The 18622-nt window shown below is 41.7% G+C and overlaps 1 protein-coding gene across 10 annotated transcripts in view; it reads right to left on the reverse strand.

Annotated features, from left to right (window-relative positions):
* The window catches only part of LOC122877810 (unconventional myosin-IXb), a 57789-nt gene that overhangs the window by 18319 nt on the left and 20848 nt on the right, over nucleotides 1-18622 (reverse strand). For all 10 annotated transcript variants that reach the window (XR_006378354.1, XM_044199901.1, XM_044199902.1 and 7 more), the window contains exons 2-10: nucleotides 17734-17954; nucleotides 17343-17562; nucleotides 16382-16891; nucleotides 5561-5655; nucleotides 3240-3302; nucleotides 1490-1589; nucleotides 929-1029; nucleotides 417-546; nucleotides 210-299 (exon numbers count right to left, since the gene is read on the reverse strand). Coding sequence is in view for 9 of the 10 variants with exons in the window: in XM_044199901.1 (XP_044055836.1) it covers nucleotides 210-299; nucleotides 417-546; nucleotides 929-1029; nucleotides 1490-1589; nucleotides 3240-3302; nucleotides 5561-5655; nucleotides 16382-16891; nucleotides 17343-17562; nucleotides 17734-17891 (1467 nt within the window). In the remaining variant the exon portion in view is untranslated. The remainder of the gene's footprint in view (nucleotides 1-209; nucleotides 300-416; nucleotides 547-928; nucleotides 1030-1489; nucleotides 1590-3239; nucleotides 3303-5560; nucleotides 5656-16381; nucleotides 16892-17342; nucleotides 17563-17733; nucleotides 17955-18622) is intronic.

Here is an 18622-nt window from a genome sequence, read left to right on the forward strand (position 1 = left end):
GGAGAAAGAGGGGATGATGCATATTGTGACGAAAACTTCAATAAACAGGAAAAAAATGATCGCATAAAAAGTTACACACTGACAGGAGGAAAAGATCTACTGTAGGTGTGGTATCAATAAAGAAGCAGACACACAAGGCCACCAATTAGTGTGCAGTTGGACACCATTATAGTAATGACAGGTCGCAGGTCTTCATGACTTGTGCCTACCTCAGAGTGGCTGTAGGGGAGGATGAGCTTGTCGTTGACTGTCACCGTTTTCCTCTTTGTCAGCGCCTCAACCAGCAGCTCCTCTTTAACCTGGAAGGGAACCCACGCAGGTTAATGCTGACTGTCACAGACAACTTGCCAGACACAGCTATACACAAATATACACATATAAGTATGGAGTCACACAGAAACAAACACATATGTTACCTTTAGCAGGTCAGAGAGCGTAGCCAGGACCTCTGGCGGTCCTACATCCAACCCCTCGTCTCGGCCTGTCGACTTCCTCCTGTAGGTCACGTTGCCCAGATACAAGATGGCCGAAAGCACAGAAAAGATCCTGCAACACAGTCACAAAAATTGCATAAACTGCAACAATACAGTCTTATGACAAATGGAGGAACAATGCTACACATGCTGTTCTTCAGTGTTATCTATTTATGTTCTGACTGAAGAGTAGCATTGTATGGGGCTGCAGCTGCATAAACTGCTACATTAGCCCATTTTGTGCAGTTATTGTTGTACTGTTGGTGCTCTGAAAAGTATCTTTGTTGTAATTGATATTTTTGGTAATATGACTCGATGCTCAGACCAAAATAACCTGGAAAAATGCTTTAGGATGGATTTTCAACATAATCCCTTCAACATGTCTAGACGAATACCATAGCTCTTTCCTGCATTACACACAATATAATACTGAACATGTTCACTGATTCACTTACTGTTTCTTGGTGGCGGGAAGGAAGCCAACCATCTCCATTGCCTGCTGCAGCCTTTCGAAGTCATGACGCAGGTCTTCCTCATCTTCTATCTTAAAGTTTTGCTACAAGGAAGGACAGACGGTTAGTAGAGATGTATAAAGATGAGAAAAAGAAAGCATAAGCACAAAATGGACACACAAACAGGTGAAAAACAGGGGTGATTGAAAAGGAGGGTGAGGAAAGAGGGGAATAAAAACGAGTGAGAGGACAAAGACTCCTTCATTAACATGCAGGACACATGTGCAGTGTATACAGCAGCTTATTCAGAAGCTTGAAGCAGTTTTCATGAATGCAGGGTCCACTCACAGTGAATTACAGTGTTACCTTAAAAGGTCAAATCACGCACAAAAACGGGTTACAGTTCATTAACATGATTGGAAGGTTATTCAGCGGGTTGATCAGACTGAAAAGGGTAGAATACCAATGAATGAAGTGAAGAGTCAAGATTTCTGCCCTTTATATCAAATTGATAGACTATAAACTGCTGGATGTGTTGGGACATGTACTGGAGCAGTACTGTACCTGCTTGAGGTAGAAGTAGTCTTCAGGCGGCAGCAACTTGAACTCCTTCCTCTCCTCCTCTGAAGCTCCCAACAACAGGTAATAAAATACGTGGTAGTTCCTGGAAAAACAACACACATCATTCTTAAAGCCTGTACTACACACAAACAATACTCACACCAAGTTATTAGTGCAAGAACTTTTTTTTAACTGCCCTTCAAAAGGATGAACTAATTCTTATGTGCATCCATGATTTGTTTGTTTTATTATCTGGTGAGCAGGTTATCAGTGGATATGAGCTTCATGTTTATGGTCACAAATAAGGGGGAGTTTTGGTGAGTCAACATATTGAAAAAAGCTAATAGAAAGAAGACAATGTCTGGAGCTCAATGATGTTGGTAGCAGTTTTCCACTCGTGCTATCAGTGGGCAGGTAGGTAGATAGGCGGCAAAGCTTTGTTATAAAAGCACGAGGGAGTAATGAGTTTCCACACTTTACACCTTATCACTAAGAAACAATGACATCATACAGTAGAGTCACTCCCGACTAGACAGGCAAGATGCTCTGTCAACAGTAACTGTAGGCTGGGTGATTAACAGTACTCTACTGTATGCTGGCTGCCAACAGCCTGAATGTTACGGAGGCAGGCTTGTCAGTGGAAGGTGACTACATTTTCCAAAACTAGGTGGGAAAACCCGGACAGGAAACCTGAACAAGTAATGCTCTCAAAACAGCTACAGTATGTTTTCATACAAGGCATGAACTGCTTCAGCTGAGTTGTTCAGTGGTAGATTGTGGTTTTACAGACTACCCCCATGAGTGCTTGTGTGTATTTTTATCTGTACAAATCTAAAATGGAAAGAATTAAACATGACTTGTGTAGTTACAAAAGCCTTCCTGTGTCAATAAGTTTAATCATTACCACTTCATGACTAAAGCTTTGCTGTATCTACAGTCTATAGGTAAACTATTCATATTAAAAAGTCAGGTTTTGTTCTGTTGGTTTCATAGTTTAAACTGGGAGTGATAAAATCTCTCAGACTCTTCTTTTGACTCATTCATCAGTAATATATATTACTGCAAATGAAACGACAGTGGAGGATTTGCTCACTCCCCTAACACTCAATTTTTGATTTCTCAATTATTAAAGCCCAAATATTTGTTTGCATATTAGTCACACAAGTAGCAACAGAGCAGTAGTCTAGTTGGTAGTGAATGTCACAGTGAGTAACAAAGGCTTGCATCATGTGAAGGAAGAGTGACGGACAACATGGTGAGTGAGGCTGTCTCTCTCAGAACTGAGAGATAGGAAAGTGATTATTTCTTTCCGATTTGTTTGTATAGCAACAGTTAATTCTTAACTCACATGAACCAGTCACTGGAGGTCACATTAAAATTAGGCAAAACTAAACTATATTAATATGATCTATCACTGCTAAATTTAAAGTGTAAGTCCTACCAAGTGTCCACACTGTACAGTATATGTCCTTATTCAGTTCACTATGGACACACAGCTAATGCTAGTATTAACATACGTACATAATCAAGCATTTAGGTGCATAATACCTCAATCTACAGTGCCTAAATGTGTGAGCACATGTATGTGGGTGTGTAAGTGTTTAGGCAGATGGACATGTAAAGTCAAAGACTTCAGACTGAAGCCTTCAGCTGAACTTCATATCCAACCATCAGAGGCTTCCCATGTTTGTACAGAGGGCCCCATTAAGGTCAATGGGGGTAAAGGGTCAAGACCCCTCCTGTACCTCCTCACCTCTCATTGTTCTCTCTGGAGACCAGACGAGACTTCTCCAGGAGATACTTCTCCACCACAGCCCTAAAAGACAGAGAGAAAGAGGGGGAGGGGAGAGTAGAAGAGGAAAAGAATAAAAGGGGAAGAAGAAAAACAATGAGCATGAATCACTTAACACTCAAGGCCACTCAGCTCTGTCCATGTGTGTGTTTTCAGGTCAAATGTGAAAGTGGGCTGATAATAAAAAAATAAGGGGAGGAGCAGGAGCAGCAGGAGGGGAAGTGAGGGCAGATGGTCGGAACAATCAAAGAATGAACAAAGCGTTCAGATACGGTCAGATGGATCGTAGCACATCACAAACCCCACATAGCGACACACAGGCGACAACAACCAGACAAAATGTATTTTATTTTATTGTATAATATAGCTGGACAGAGGAGACTGCCAGGCTACTGCAGGGGTAGACGTATGCTTTCAGACCACTGCAGTCATGAGATATGCAATTCTAAAAGTAGTGGTATTTACCCACTACACCAGGCCAAGGCCATAAAGTTGTCTAAATAAGATTTTATAAGTCAAAGTTGTTTTTTCTATAGCCAGGCAAAAACAACACTGACGCCAGTCCTCATGACACACTAAGAATAGAGCTGTGCTGTGAGAAACACAGTTGTGTCCATCTGCTAAAACTGCAGCCATATCTATAGACAGATTACCTGAGACCAATTTCATGCATCTGCTGTCTAGATCCGCTAGTTTGAGTTCACTTTTCCCTTTCTCTTTTTCTCAGAATAGTCTGCACTGCAACTTCTGCACAAAAATTCACTTTAATGGATATTATAAAAATGTTGGTGTGATTTGTTGTAGGTGTCATGGCCACAGACACACCCACAAATACTATTTAACCTTAATTTTAAAAAGCTAAAGATGAATTTTTACCAAGCAAGTTCAAGATGTATATATATAAAGATGTATGAGATGTTTTTGACAGGACAGAGCTGATTTAATGGAGAACAGTTCACGTCTGCAGGAATGTTGACAGGAGCCCCTTTTCAGAAAGGTACTGAGGAGCTGACCAACATATTGGCTATACAGTATATCTGTCAGCATATACCAGAGGCGTAAGAGAAGTCTCACAACACATAAATACTGAAACATACATACAGTACATGTTTGTGCTCAGACGTCTTTCACTGACACACCACCTACTTTTTACACCTCCTCTAAAGTATGTGTTCCTTTTCATCGTTCTGCTCCATCTCGCTCAGATCCCAGTGAGGAAGGATTAGTTGGACAGAGACCCACAGAGAGAGAGAGAGAGAGAGAGCGTAAAAATATCCCGTCTGTCAGTTTGTCAGTCTGCTCAGAAAGCAGAGCAGAGCAGAACAGCAGCCTTCTCTTTGTTAATCTCCTCTATTGACAGTCTGAATGGCTGCCACAGGAGATGGAGAGATAGACAGGCAGCCTTTGTTAGGTCTACAGAGCAGAGCTGCGGTGGTACTCTGAGTCCAACACTTGACTGATGTGAAGCAGAAGGCTACACTAGCACATACAGTGATGGTAAACTATGTGAAGTGTTTTAGTTTGACTACATTTGTAGTTTTCAGCATTTCCTCGTCTAAGTGTGTTCACTTTGTAGCACAGCAGCATCAGCCAACTAAAATCAACTCTCCTGATTGGATTACAGACCCTTCTCAGGGTAAGCAATTCAATAGAGCATGATGAAACCTGCTGCCATTAGGGGATAATCAGGTTGGGGATGCCTGCTTACTGTGTAGCTGAGCAGCTGTCGCCACAGGCATTTACATGTTTCAAGTCAAATGTTATTTCTAGTAGGAAATGTTTGCATGCACACCAGCGTTAGAAATATCACCCTGTTAGCCTTTAGTCTGAACATTGTACTGAATATTCTCTGCAGCCCCTCAGCTTTCGATTCTTTGACAGAGTATTGAGCAGTTGTTCCCCTCTCCTGGTGAGGAAATGAGGAAGTGACACAGCTGACCAGACTTTGATGCAGCTCCTAACCAGAGTGTGACTGCTGAGAAAAAGGAAGGACATGCGAGTGGTTGAAAGTTTCAGGCTACATACACACTGCACAGAGTAGGATCCGCATGACCAGCCATAAAAACGAGCAAAGAGGAAGATATTAGGCTATAGAGAGGTAGAAGAAGCTGATGACGAGCTACAGGAAGAGGATATACAACACAAAAACATCATTTAAATGTCCCTGTATGGTGTTGTACTGCATATTAAGGCTACGTGGCTTGACTTGACTTTGTGTGAGAGTGGTTCGTTGCAAAGACACACACAAAAATACACACACACACCTGCTATTAATTACTCACCCTCTGACCACTCCACTGTCCAGGTAATTAACCTGGATGAATTTACCAAAGCGGCTGGAGTTGTTGTTGTGGGCTGTCTTGGCGTTCCCAAAAGCCTGACAGAGACAACAGAAGAAAACAGTAAGACAGGGTAAGTTGAAAGGTATGACGTCAAGAACATGCAGTAGGATACCAAATCAACCAACAACTTCTCAAGATTAATTCAACATCACTATGATTGTGTATCTTCTTAATCTTTTTGTAAAATAAACCAATGAGGTAACTGGTTTATATGTGAAAGACAGATCAGGCTTGATTTTAAGGCTGGCCGATTTTGTTGTAGCACCCACTAGCGCCTCCCAAATTTTAAAAACTCTTCCTGCTCATTGTTGATGTTTTGAAACTCAACTAAGACCTCTGTTGAATTTTAAACCTTATATGGAGGTGCTATTGGGTGCAACACAATCTGAAGGCAAATAATCACCATGACAACATAGAAACTAGATAGTCAAGGGGTTAAATCTTGTTTTTAAACAGCAGCTGAGACTGCAGAAGGGGGGTAGGACTATGTGTGTGCACGCATGTTTGTGTGTTTGTGTATGTTGGGGGTCTTAGGACGGGGCAAGCATCTGCTGCTCGTTGACTCCTCTCACTCTCTTCCCATCCATCTCTTTCTTTTCTTTCCTCCTTCAAGACCTTTTCCCTCATTCTCTTGTTCACTCTGTGTGCGCATGTGTGTGTGTGTGTGTGTGTGTGTGTGTGTGTGTGTGTGTGTGTGTGTGTGTGTGTGAGTGTGAGTGTGAGAGAGAGAGAGAGAGAGAGAGAGAGAGATCAGAACAGGTCAGTGATGATGAATGAGTTTGGGGCAGCCGTTATGTATGTGTCAGACCAGAAACAGAAACACAGAGGACCAGCCTTTCTCTCCAGGCTTCAGGCTAATGCTAACCCAGCCAGGGGCACACAGAGCCCAGCCACCAGGCCTCACTGACGGGCCCTGTTTATTGCACTGATGCGGTCACAGAATAGCACTCTTTTTTTTCTTCGTGATGCTCACATGGTTACAGATAGACAGATACACACACACACACACTCAACAAAAGGCCACCACAGGGGAAGTTGACTCAGTGCATGTTAAATAGGAGCCACATTGTATCTTTCAAAGCAACTGCAGGGTGAATTTGATACAGTGGTGTTAGGGCTGATTAGAGTTAGGAGGCACTAACACACGCACACACACACACACACACACACACACACACACACACACAGGGTCTGATTGAGATTCCTTAGGATGAACCGTTGACCTATTTTCATTTCTGCTGCTGAAGTAGACCTGCCAGTCTTGAATTAGCTCTTTTCTTACTAAAACCTTTCTTTTTACCCATTTTGCACCAATATAATTTGGACCAACCTCAATTGTTTCAGTGCACTAACACCATTAAACCAAAATGTGATATTAAAATAGCTGTGAGACCTGAGGGACATATGAGGCAAGAGTTGTTGCCTGTTGATGGATGACGAAATCGATGCAGTGGTCAGTTGTCTCTTATCTGTGACCAGAATTATTCATCTTCATCCTAACCTGGACTTGCTCAGACAAAGCTCCTGCCCGCCAACTCAGTGGGCTTTCTCTCTCTATCATTTTTATGCATGTGTGTATACCACACACAAACTCTACCACACTAGTATTATTCTATGTGTGTTTGGTTGTATGTTTAGTATGCCAATATATAATGAGTAAAATTGTACATTTATTTATTCAGGTGTTGCCTGTGTTTACAGAGTACAGTGTCATCACTTCTGTTCCAGGTTTGAGGGTTAGTAAGTGTGTTTTGGCACTGATACTCCAACTTGTCTCATGGCTCAACGCGGCCCACTGTGCCCAGTACTGTTCTGATCACCCCCACTTCACAAATCTTACAGCCAAGAGCACAAATCTCTGCAAAGCCCAGGCCGCGGCACCATGGAGGGAATGCTAAACATGTCACAGCATCTTTCGTATTCAAACTTGCCCATGAGCAGACAATCTGATTGGCTGGAAGGCTCAGCAGGTATGGGGAAGCGGACCGGCGGCTTGTCAAACTGTGTACATGGAAAGATCTGGTCTAATCCGCATTCTTACGAAATATGGGTTGCTCTCAAGGAGTTTACGGAAGAAAAAGAAGGAAGGGAGAGTGAGAAGTATAGAAAGAAAGGTAGGCTCAGCCATCTGCAGTTTGTACATGTTGCAGGTATGCAGATCCAGTGATCATTTCATGACGTACAATGCTGTCTTAGCTGATTCCTCTCTGTGGTGAGCCCTTTTTCTGGCAGCCCACTCCCCTGTACATTTCTACTTCAACAGAGCCAGACCTACCCGAATGAAGTCTCACATCCCCATTCACCCCCCTCACATACACAAACACACACACTTCTCCTTATAAACCATACTAGGGGAGTGTCTCTGAAACAGCGCAGTTAATGAGTTGTTTGTCTCAACAAGCAAGTTGGACAGAGAAAAGAAAGTATATATTATATACTTTAAAAAGGCATTAAATGTTAGGTTGAGTATAAACTTGCACAAACAAGAAGAAACAAAACAATCTGTGTAAGGAAGGACATGGTCTGATGTTGTGTTGTATATAAGCTCAGATGTTCATGGAAACAACATATTCAATTTCAGAAACAATTTTCTGAGGAGTCAAAAGCAACTTCCTGAGAGTTGTCATACTTTCTCCGAGCTCTGTGTGGTGGCTCCTATAAGTCACTTCTGTGATGATCTGAGAGCATTACAGTTTTTAGCATTTTTAGCGTAATTTCAACATGCCTACTAAAACTGAAAGAAAAGAGAAAAAAATCTTTTGCAATCAGTAAAACCTTACAGCTGATGCTTGGGGACTAGACCTTATTGCTATGACACTGAGGCACTGCATCCTTTAAAGTCTAGATGCTCAAAAGAGCTTCAGTTAAATGTTTCCACAGGCGCTGCCAAGGCCCTGACACTGACACCTCACTACAGCATGGATACACTCACAAAAGGACTCTAAATAGTCCAACTGCCACAAAGACAGTTCCCACATACTCAGAGGGCAACGGAAGGCGCTCATGCACAAATTCATCAAACCTCTAGATGGACATGCTCACTCATTCAGCTGCAGACACTTTACACCCACAACTATGACAATCATGTTCTCTAAGCCCAACTCGAGTTTATATACTCAATTACAGAGAACCAAGCAACAAGGTAATAAACTATAGAATCACTGGTAGTTGCAATGTTGAGGCAAAACACCAATGGTACGTGACAAAATAATCACTGTTTGTTGTTGTTGTCGTCTTGAATGTGAAAAATACTTTGGTGAGATCACATGATGTCGTCAGTGACTGAATGCAACCACGTCTCTACACAGTTCCTCCTCTAAACGAGAGGCCTTGGCCTTGCTTCAAGCCACCACTATATCCCACCAACTACACTTAAACCCCTTGAGCTTAACTCAACTGAATTGTTAACAAAGAATAGATTCTTTGAGGTACAATAAAGGCGTCAATAGCGCTCAGAGGGGTTTGTGCTTCGATTCAATGTTCCAGTGAACGCAGTTATACTGAACCACTTCATGAATGCATGAAGGTCAGAAACAAATAATATTTCTAAACTCTACTTCTTGTCTTGAACAGAATGACATGGCAGTACTCTCTGTTTTAGGGGAAATTACTTGCAGTTCACTAACTTTAGTGTAGATGTGCTGGATGACACTTTCACACTGGAGATGATTTACATAGAAGGATTTTAGTGCTTAAAGTATTAGGAGATAATTAGGAGACAACAATTGATCACTTAGGTCATCTATGAGGCAAAATGCCAAATATTTCCTCATGTGGGATTTGCGGCTTTACGCTGTTCTATATCATGTTGAATTAAACATCTTTGGGTTTTGGACTGTTGGTTGGACAAGCAACAAGCATGACGACATCACTATGGGCTCTGAGAAATTGTAATTCACTATTTCATAATCAACAAATTTGATAGCTGCAGTCCTAAACGATTTGAAGACAGTAAATGATGATAAAGCCATGAATTCTGACACAATAGTTTGTATGAAAAGTACTGGGCCAGTTATCACAGCAGTAAATCAACTACTGCGGAAAACAAACTAACTGGTGTTGGATGACAGCATAGTGGAAATAAAGTGGTGGTACTAGTGGTGGTTGGGAGAAAAAAAACTAATGCTTCAGTATGCAGTGGTTGATTGTAATTGATGATCGCTATTATTAGCAAAGGCTGGAAAGCAGATCAGACACTTCCATGCACTAACTTTAAGGTAAATGCTATGCTTTGCTCAACTGTACAGGGGATCAAAAGAATAATGTAAACACCTCATGAAAAGGCTAACTCTGAAGTATCTTTTCATCACAATTACACAAGAAACATGAGACATAACATAACACAGAGGGAAATGATCTGAACCCAGGGACAACATCTAAAAATAATGATACATACACAAAAGCAAATACTAACAGAACAAACCAACAAGATTATGAGGGAGTCTTTCTGTACAGTACAGATCACAATCCATGTTGAGCCCAGTAGGAAACCACAGCACACAGCTTTTTCTTTATTATTTATTAATCTAGTGGAAAATTTTCAGCAATCGTCACCTTTAAGGCATGTTTAGTCTGAACATCACATGTTACTGCATGTTACTCCGCTACTTGGTCACATAGACTTCTCAGCGCAAACCTTGGGGAGGGAAATACAAACATAACTTTTTGACCTGTTATCCAGCAGTGATTTGCATCTTCAGGTATTTTCATGATCTCACAGGTGTTTGCTGTCTGCCTGGGATGAGAACATCTTTGCTTGGGGCAAAAACAACATTTAAATCCAGTATTTCCACACACTGTGCCCAGCTTTTCAGCTAAAGCACTACAAACGTGGCCCCGCTGTACTCTTCTTCGCTGTATGCTAAGTCTACTGTCCAAGTCTGGATTTAAATGTTGGTTTGGCCCCAGGGAGAGATGTTCTTGAAAATAACTTTGAAGATGCAAACCGCTAACAGATAACTGGTAAAACATATTGTTGCTGAGAAATATATGTGACTGAGTCATGGGGTAACATACATAGTGCCAAGGTCATGATGTACAGTACAATGTGTGTGAGCAATGCTGTCAAAACACCTGTTTACAATGTCACCTCCCACCATCCAGAACCTAGTTTAGCTGCCCCATATAACTCTCCCCTGTACTGTCATATTTCAGTGTTTTCATGAAACGTCTAAATGATTTGCTCTACCATCTGTATGCGTACATAATAGAGGGTCAAGTAATGAAGATATAAGAGGTTGGAATAGTTAGAATAAAGTTTTCAAGCACCAGTTTTGCTCCTCTTGTGGTCTGGTGTTTTACCAGATCGGAGCAATTTCAAGCAGCTCCACCCAAGACTAGATGGGTACCACATCAAACCTTAGCTTGTGGTGTGGTCAGAGTACCATGAATAGACCCTGAAGTGGCCTGCAGCATGTTGCTACATGTAAGCTGTGTTTGGCCTGTAAGGAACAGCATATTCTACTCTTCAATATGATTCTGGTGTAATGGTATGATTACAGTAAGGCCTTTGTATACTATATATGTGTGTGTGTGTGTGTGTGTGTGTGTGTGTGTGTGTGTGAAATAAATGACACGTGTGCATGACACAGTGACTTAAACTCAGTAATGCCAGCTTTTCCCAGACTCATACACAATGCCACCCAGCTTGACCAAATATAGCTGAGGAATAAAGAGGTGCAACCCATAACTAAGAGATAAACAATGGATCAGCAGACAGAATGGCCAGCTACTCCTCTGCACTTCCTGAACAACAATACAATACTTTGGTATATCCACACCCCTCAAGGCCCTGAGCTAATGGCAGAGAGAACTACTGCAGTTACTTCCCGTGTCGTAGCTGCTTCCTGTTAAGGGTTCCGGATGATAGGAACTTCCTGTCTGAAGTTGCGAGACAGGGAGGCATGGAGGAGGCTGGGGACTTACAGGGGACTTACTTAACAACTAGGAGGTTAGGCTTTAGTTAAAAGGCTATATATTATCTCACCGACTGGTCTGGAGATGATTTTCTCCTCACCAACTAAATCAGTAACATCACTGACTGGACGGGAGAATAAAAAGGTTACGACTTACATCATATTTTACATCAAAAGCTTTTAAAGTTTAGTTTAGTTCAAGAAACCCTGGTGTTATCAGAAGACTTCTGATCTGAACAGCTTTCACGTTAGAAAATGATATCATTGCAAGGCCATTTTTATCTTTTGAGAACCCTGAAAGTTTGAATCCAGCTTTTATGCCAAACAAACTATTTGACTGATGATAAATGAATACTGATGAAATGAACAGGCTTACTATTCAGAATGCTGCAAGGACTGGAGTGGCATTGTTAAACCTATTCAGGCCTGTAACCCCATTATTAGGTAAGATTTTCTTAACCTCAGCCATTACAGAGTTGTCAACTTGCCAAATTATATTTTTAAGAGAAAGGATGGAGCTCTGTGTGGATTATTTAATCTAGTATTTTTTTTTAAATAAAGGAAATATTAGTTTAACAGTCTTCTGATAAATACACTGGGACAAGAAAAACTTAAAATCCGTACTTCCCTACATTTAACACATAACTCCAATATATTGCCTGCCATGTGTCAGCCAACTCTCTGCAACACAGGAGGGCCCTGTTGACATTAAGAATAAATAGGCTTCAAAGCCTCGCAAAAGAAAACAGAGACTCCAAAAGAACCATGTAACAGAGGATCAACCAGTTGAACCAGTTCAGTAGCGAAATATTCATTTAGAGCTGGTAAGCTGTTCTGCAGCCTTATTTGTTCAAATGGCAGAATGTATTAAGGACAATCCTTTACCTGCATTATTTTTAAGACAAAGGAAGGAAATTCAAAGAATAGTATAGAATATAGAATAGAAAGAAGTGGTACTATAAACTAAAGTAAGACAGCGGCTTTCCCACATGGTTTCAGGTCGGGGCCATTCAATCTGCCAGCAACACAGCACACAGCCAGAGTCCAGCACCGCAAAGATGATCTCATCTCCTCAAAATGTATGACCCGGGCCTGGAGACCTCCCCTATAGCTTGAGGATACACACAAAGACACACACACACACACACTTTCCACCACTGTAATCTGATCAGCTTCAGGGACAAAAAAAAAAAGAACCAAATAAAATCCTTTTGTCAAAGTAAAAATTCCTCCATTTTGGTAAACGTATCTAAAAATAGCATTCTACACTCCATATATAATTCCTTGACTGTAACTTGTCAGGAAGGAGGTTGACTATTTGTGTGGAGAGAAACTGCAGGGAACATAATTTTAAAGGAGTTATTGCTTCCTCTGTAAAGCGACTTTTGTTTCATTTCAGCCACCTTATCAGCGCGCTGCGAAAGCTGGCGGGTGTTGTCAAAACAGAATCTCTTCACATAAACTAACTAGGAGGGTCTCTTGTAAGTGCGTAATAGTGATAGTAATAGTAAGTACGTTAAAAGCAACTGTGTCCACTTATGCTTTAACTTTTCTGGGTAAAATGCAAATTTAGATGCAATAAATCTGCCAGAGGGAAATGTACAGCTGTTCAATAGCAGACGGAAACCAACCTCCACTGACCAGGCCAGCAAAGACCGAACCCGTCTCCCTGTCTGCCCCTGCAACCACAGCTCTGAACTGGGCTAACACACACACGCACACACACACACAGTATATTCTGGGAGTGAACAGCAGAGTGGCAGTGTGTCTGCCAAAGGGACCAGAACTCTGCTGATGGAGGGGAAAATCTCTGCCCCCCAATCAGCCGTCCGAAACCAAAGTCTCTGACAGACTGACACACATCAAGGGACCAACGCAGCACTTGTTCAAATGCATCTGAAAGCAGCAGTAGCTCTGTGAGTGAAGGCTGCAGTACTGAGTCAGACGACAGAGAACTGACAGATGATGGATGGATACACTGTGACTGCAAGTTACTGTGCTCACCCTGTATTATTGTTATTAAGGCTCAAGCCAATAGCTTGTGGCCAATTCTCTATGTTTAATTTTGTTCTATTCCACGGTATTGTGTGTTTCAATGAAATTACTTTCACAGATCAGGGGGTTTTCACTTTCCGCAGAGTTTTGTACTTTGAATAAACCACATTCCAGATACAGCTTTTCTGGCTATTTCTGGTCTATTTTTAGCCACACTACTGTGAAATAAAACAGAAAAATATGTAGGAGATTTACTTCCAGATCCTGACTGAGAGTAATTAGTTCCCCACACCAAGAAGGGCGATTAAACTGAAACTCAACTACTGGGATTTCTGCTTTTTGTCTACATGGTATTCAGGTGATTGAGCAGAGATAGGGGCCTTCCCAGTCTGATATTTACTCTGCAGCCTCAGAAAGAACCTCATTTTATCTTTTTTCATCTCTAGTGCTTCCATATATCTCGAATCACAAACATACATCCAGATTACATCGCTGACAGGAAGCACTCTTAACCATAATATGACCTGGGGTCACACACTTTCATGCCACTCAGTACACCACACACACACACACACACACACACACACAACATTATGGTTAATTCAGCAGAACTAGAACAACAGGGCAGTCTAATAGTCCAAAGTGTTGAAAATATACATTATAAGTGGAGTTACACTTCCAGTGATGGAGGCCTATACTGCAGAGCACAATGTGAGACAACAGTCACAATGAACCATTGCTTATATGACAGCATGAGAGTGGGAGTGATGTGGATACTGAAAATGACTTCACAATAATAACCCTGCTTGAGGTCTGACCAGAGGTAAATTCTTCCATATGTGAAAGTGGAGGAGACCCCGTTTCTCATTACAGGGATGAAAAATAAACAAAATGAAGTCAACACTGTTCTTTGCCACGTAGCTCAGGGATTAAACTTAAGCAAAAACAATACTGTGTAATAACATACCTTTAATGATGCAACCATTTTTGTTAAACAATGTAAAAGCTCACAGATGTCTACTTGTCTGCATGTGTTTGTATGTGCCTCTTTTGTCACCAAACACAGAGTACTGTAGTCTGCCCTTGAGCCCTTGCTATTTAACGGTCTGCAGCATAAAAGATGCCCTGAGCGGCCTTACAGACAGAAGCCTTCATTCACTGGTGACACCCCATATAGTATCGGTTTCTAAATGCCTAAATGCATACAAAGTTATTCGCTCTTACTTTTTATAGTTGACTGAAAGAACACACGTTAAAACTGCTGACAGGACAGGGCAAATAAATAAATAAAATAATTCTGTAAATAAGTATGTCTTGATTTGGTTCACTAACGATCTGAAAATATGCATTTTGAATGTATGTTTGAATGCATGAGTGAGGAAAGATGTGTATTCTGCTGGTGTGTTTCGTCTGACTAGCATCGCCTTTTGCCGTGTATAAGTGAGGCAGTTACTCACTCTAGTTAATCAGACCCTGTGCCTGTGCCCATATGACTCAGTTGAACAGACTGTTGGTCAGTCTGTCCAGAGTCACGCCTGTACACTATGCACCATTATTATCAACCAGCTAGCCTTACACAAATATTCAACACTGAAGTGATAAGAAATAGTATGATGTAAAATCATTTACTGAGTTTGCATGATTTTATGATAGATATTCTCACCCTAGCTATCAAAATCAGTAACATAAAGCTTTCTGTATCAGTTTGGCTGTAGTGTTGGTTCATTCTGTCCTGTTGCAGAGAGCAATTCAGTACAAGCATCTGAGTTCTCAGAGAGCAGAAAGCAGGAAGATGCTCACAGTCACCTGACCGAAACGGCAACATAGAAATACTAGCTGTTAGTCAACAATCATATTCTTATAGTCAACAACAGAACCCATGATGTTACACAATCACTTACCAAAAAGAGACCAAGATTAGGACTTGCATTTCAAACATAATCAGAAACATCAGTGTTTGCTCAAAAGTAAGTAGAGATAGAAAACCAACAAACAGCCCTATCTTGTCTAGATTCCCACAGCATTTTCAAAGGCAAAGGGCCACATGAAGGGTTAATAATGTAACTTCCCATCCTCTTTTTCATTTCTTCTTTCTGGGCAGACCAAAGTCTTTATGTTAAAGTCTTTTACACTGCACACAGACTTCCATATGCCCCATTAGCTCAGCCCACGCACCAAAGTCCAATAGCGAGGCAGCCTGAAAATACATTTGCTCAGTGTATGGTATCTGATACTTTCATGGGATGTTTTATCATTCATAACTGAACTAGAGATAATTATTGTCCCATAAAATAATCAGAAAATATAATAGTGTATTTTGCATCGCGCTTTTGCATGCCATAGCAATATAATGAGTCACTTTTGAGGAAGCACCGTCATTGTTGGATATGAATTAATCAAAACAGCAATGTATTTCAAACCTGACTGAAGCTAGTGCAGAAATTAAATGTGTGAATTTCTAGAGCAGATAATTTGTGATAAGAAATTATTTCCATGTGACTGATGAGACAGACAGACGAGAAGCTCAGAGCGAATGGGGCACTAACAGACTCACCTGTTTCAGTAACACAATCTACAGTATGTTTTATTCTTTCAAGACAGACACTGGCTTTTATACCACAGACTTTATCCCATCTCTCATCTCTTCACAAGCATTAACCCGCTTCCCCAACCAGAGCAGGTCACTAAGCTTTGTTTAGGAGTGACAGTGAGTTACAATAGTTTACTAGTTACCTAATTTTTTAAAGGAAAAAAACTCAACTTGAGCTGTTAGTCAGCTAAAGTGACTGGTGGAGTAGACACAGGCAAAAAAAACTATCCAATCCTGCTGTCACACATGTTAACATCTTACCTCCAGGACCGGTCCAGCTCCCAGTATGGTCCTCTCCACCCCACTGGCATAGCCCTTCTGGCTGAGCGCAGTCAGACAGTGGATCAGGAAGTTGGTACTCTGGGTCTTGCCTGAGCCACTTTCCCCAGAGATGACAATGCACTGGTTGACCCTCTTCCTGAGCATAGCATAGTAGGCCACATCTGCGATAGCAAAAATATGAGGCTCCAGTTTGCCCAGCTGGTGGTTCTCATACATCTTGACGTACTTAGGGTTGTAGATGGGCAGGAACTTGAAGGGGTTGATGGCGATGAGGATGCTGCCTGCATAGGTGTAGATCTTTTTCTTGTAAAAGCGTGTGCGCAGGTTGTTTAATATGCTGTCCTCATTGAGGATGGGGAGGTTGCAGAGGTCTGCAAAGTTGTCCTGTGGAGGGGGGAGGAAGCCCCTGGCGGCTAGCCGCTGTGCCTCCTGCTCCTTAGACACAGGTGGGAGGTGGACATAATGGATAGAACCATCACGGTTCCTCTCCTGGATCAGGGGAATGAAAAGAAAAAAACTTAAATTAGCTTCACCGTTTACTACTGCTGAAACGGACGCACTGTCTTTCTAAGATCTTTCTTAAAAATATTCTGGGTTGTTTGAATTTCTTAAAACCGGTGAAAATTGTAAGGGCAAGCCCAAATGGCATTGAGCTCACAGTTGCTCCTGTTACATATTGTGCTGAGAGGGGTGAAAAGATATTGGGAAACATTTTGCATGTGGCTAATTTACCCTAATTTTGTTAGATTTTTCCATCATTTGTGTGTAATTTGTTATCTAGGTTGACTACTTGTTTTTGTTTCTCACTGAAAATGGCAATAAAGAGGAAGAGAGAGCGGAAGGAAGCACAATGCAATAGTCAGACAGTGGGAGGACTTTAGTCAGCAGTCCAAATCCATTGAGTCGGAGTGCAAAGTGAACTGTGTGCTGTCAACTCTACCTGTAATAAGAAGTAAAAGCCAAGGCTCTGAGGGTGTTGCTCCTGGGCTTTCCGAGGCCACAGCAGAAACCTCTGTGCTGGCAGGTCTCCGGCCTCTAGCACCCACTCTTCCCCACCACATTCCTTCACCTCTGCCAGCACATACTTGCGGCCAGGGTCCAGCCCCAGTGCCGTGGCAGCGTCCGAGATCACTGAGGCTGCTGTTGCATCCTTCTGCACTCTGATTAGTAGATCAAAGTAATTAGTAGTTTGATCAATGCTGGGTTATGGTAGTTGCTCTACTTATTAAATACAAAAAGACTAACTACTTCAGTTAACAACTAACAACATCATAGTTAAACATAAACTGTTGCTTACACATTTTCTAGCCGTAATGCTGTGGCACACTCACCTAAGGTTGCAGCAGGTGGTGGACTGGGCAGCTAACCGTGGGTAGATCTGGAGCATGTATGAGCGGCCATCATGATCATTAGGGCTAGCTGGCCCACCTCCCCCTCCTCCTCCACCTGCATTCGTTGCCATGGTGGCAGCGCCATCTCTGACACTCATCCTGGGCCAGGGGGAGTGGCCTTAGCATGCCGCACCCACTGCTTAACTCTCACCACGCAGCACCTGAAAATGATTGATTGATCAGTGACAATTATTTTCACCTTTATACATCACTGATAATGGTGCCTGATCATTTTCCATATTGACACTGGACCGCAATGAAAGGAGGCTTTCCGTGGCCACAGCAGAAACCTCTGGAGTTACAACATTTGGGATGAAAGAGAGAGGATTGACTCCCACGCCAACAATTGGGTATCCTATTCCAATAAACACTTAGCACTAGTGTAATGCCAGTAGAAACAGAGTAAGATAGCCCAGATAGTGAGTGCTTTCCAATATAAAGCATTGCACCTTTCTAAAAGCCTAAACAACATGTCATTGCAGCTCTGAGCGAGCATTTTAAAATGCAAACAGAACAGTTGATTTTCCAACAAAGCCTCAAACCACATGGGAAGCTCATCATTGGTATCATCATTTGACCCTCTGAATTTTACATTCTGGACATAATGCAACTCTGCTACAGAGGTGTGTCTTAGATTAGCCTAGAAAAGAGGCACATGCAAGTAAATGTAACAGTTTGATAGGATACAGGCTTTATAAATTACCAACAGATAATTTATGAGGCCTGTGTCCTATGAAGTTATTTACTTGCCTAGACCTCTTTCTTTGTAATCAGTGGTTTATAATAAAAAGATGTTAGAACTCTGTAGACTACAGTGAGCAAAGTACCC

The sequence above is a fragment of the Siniperca chuatsi genome, linkage group LG6 (assembly GCF_020085105.1).
Source record: "Siniperca chuatsi isolate FFG_IHB_CAS linkage group LG6, ASM2008510v1, whole genome shotgun sequence".
In the NCBI taxonomy this organism is placed as follows: domain Eukaryota; kingdom Metazoa; phylum Chordata; class Actinopteri; order Centrarchiformes; family Sinipercidae; genus Siniperca; species Siniperca chuatsi.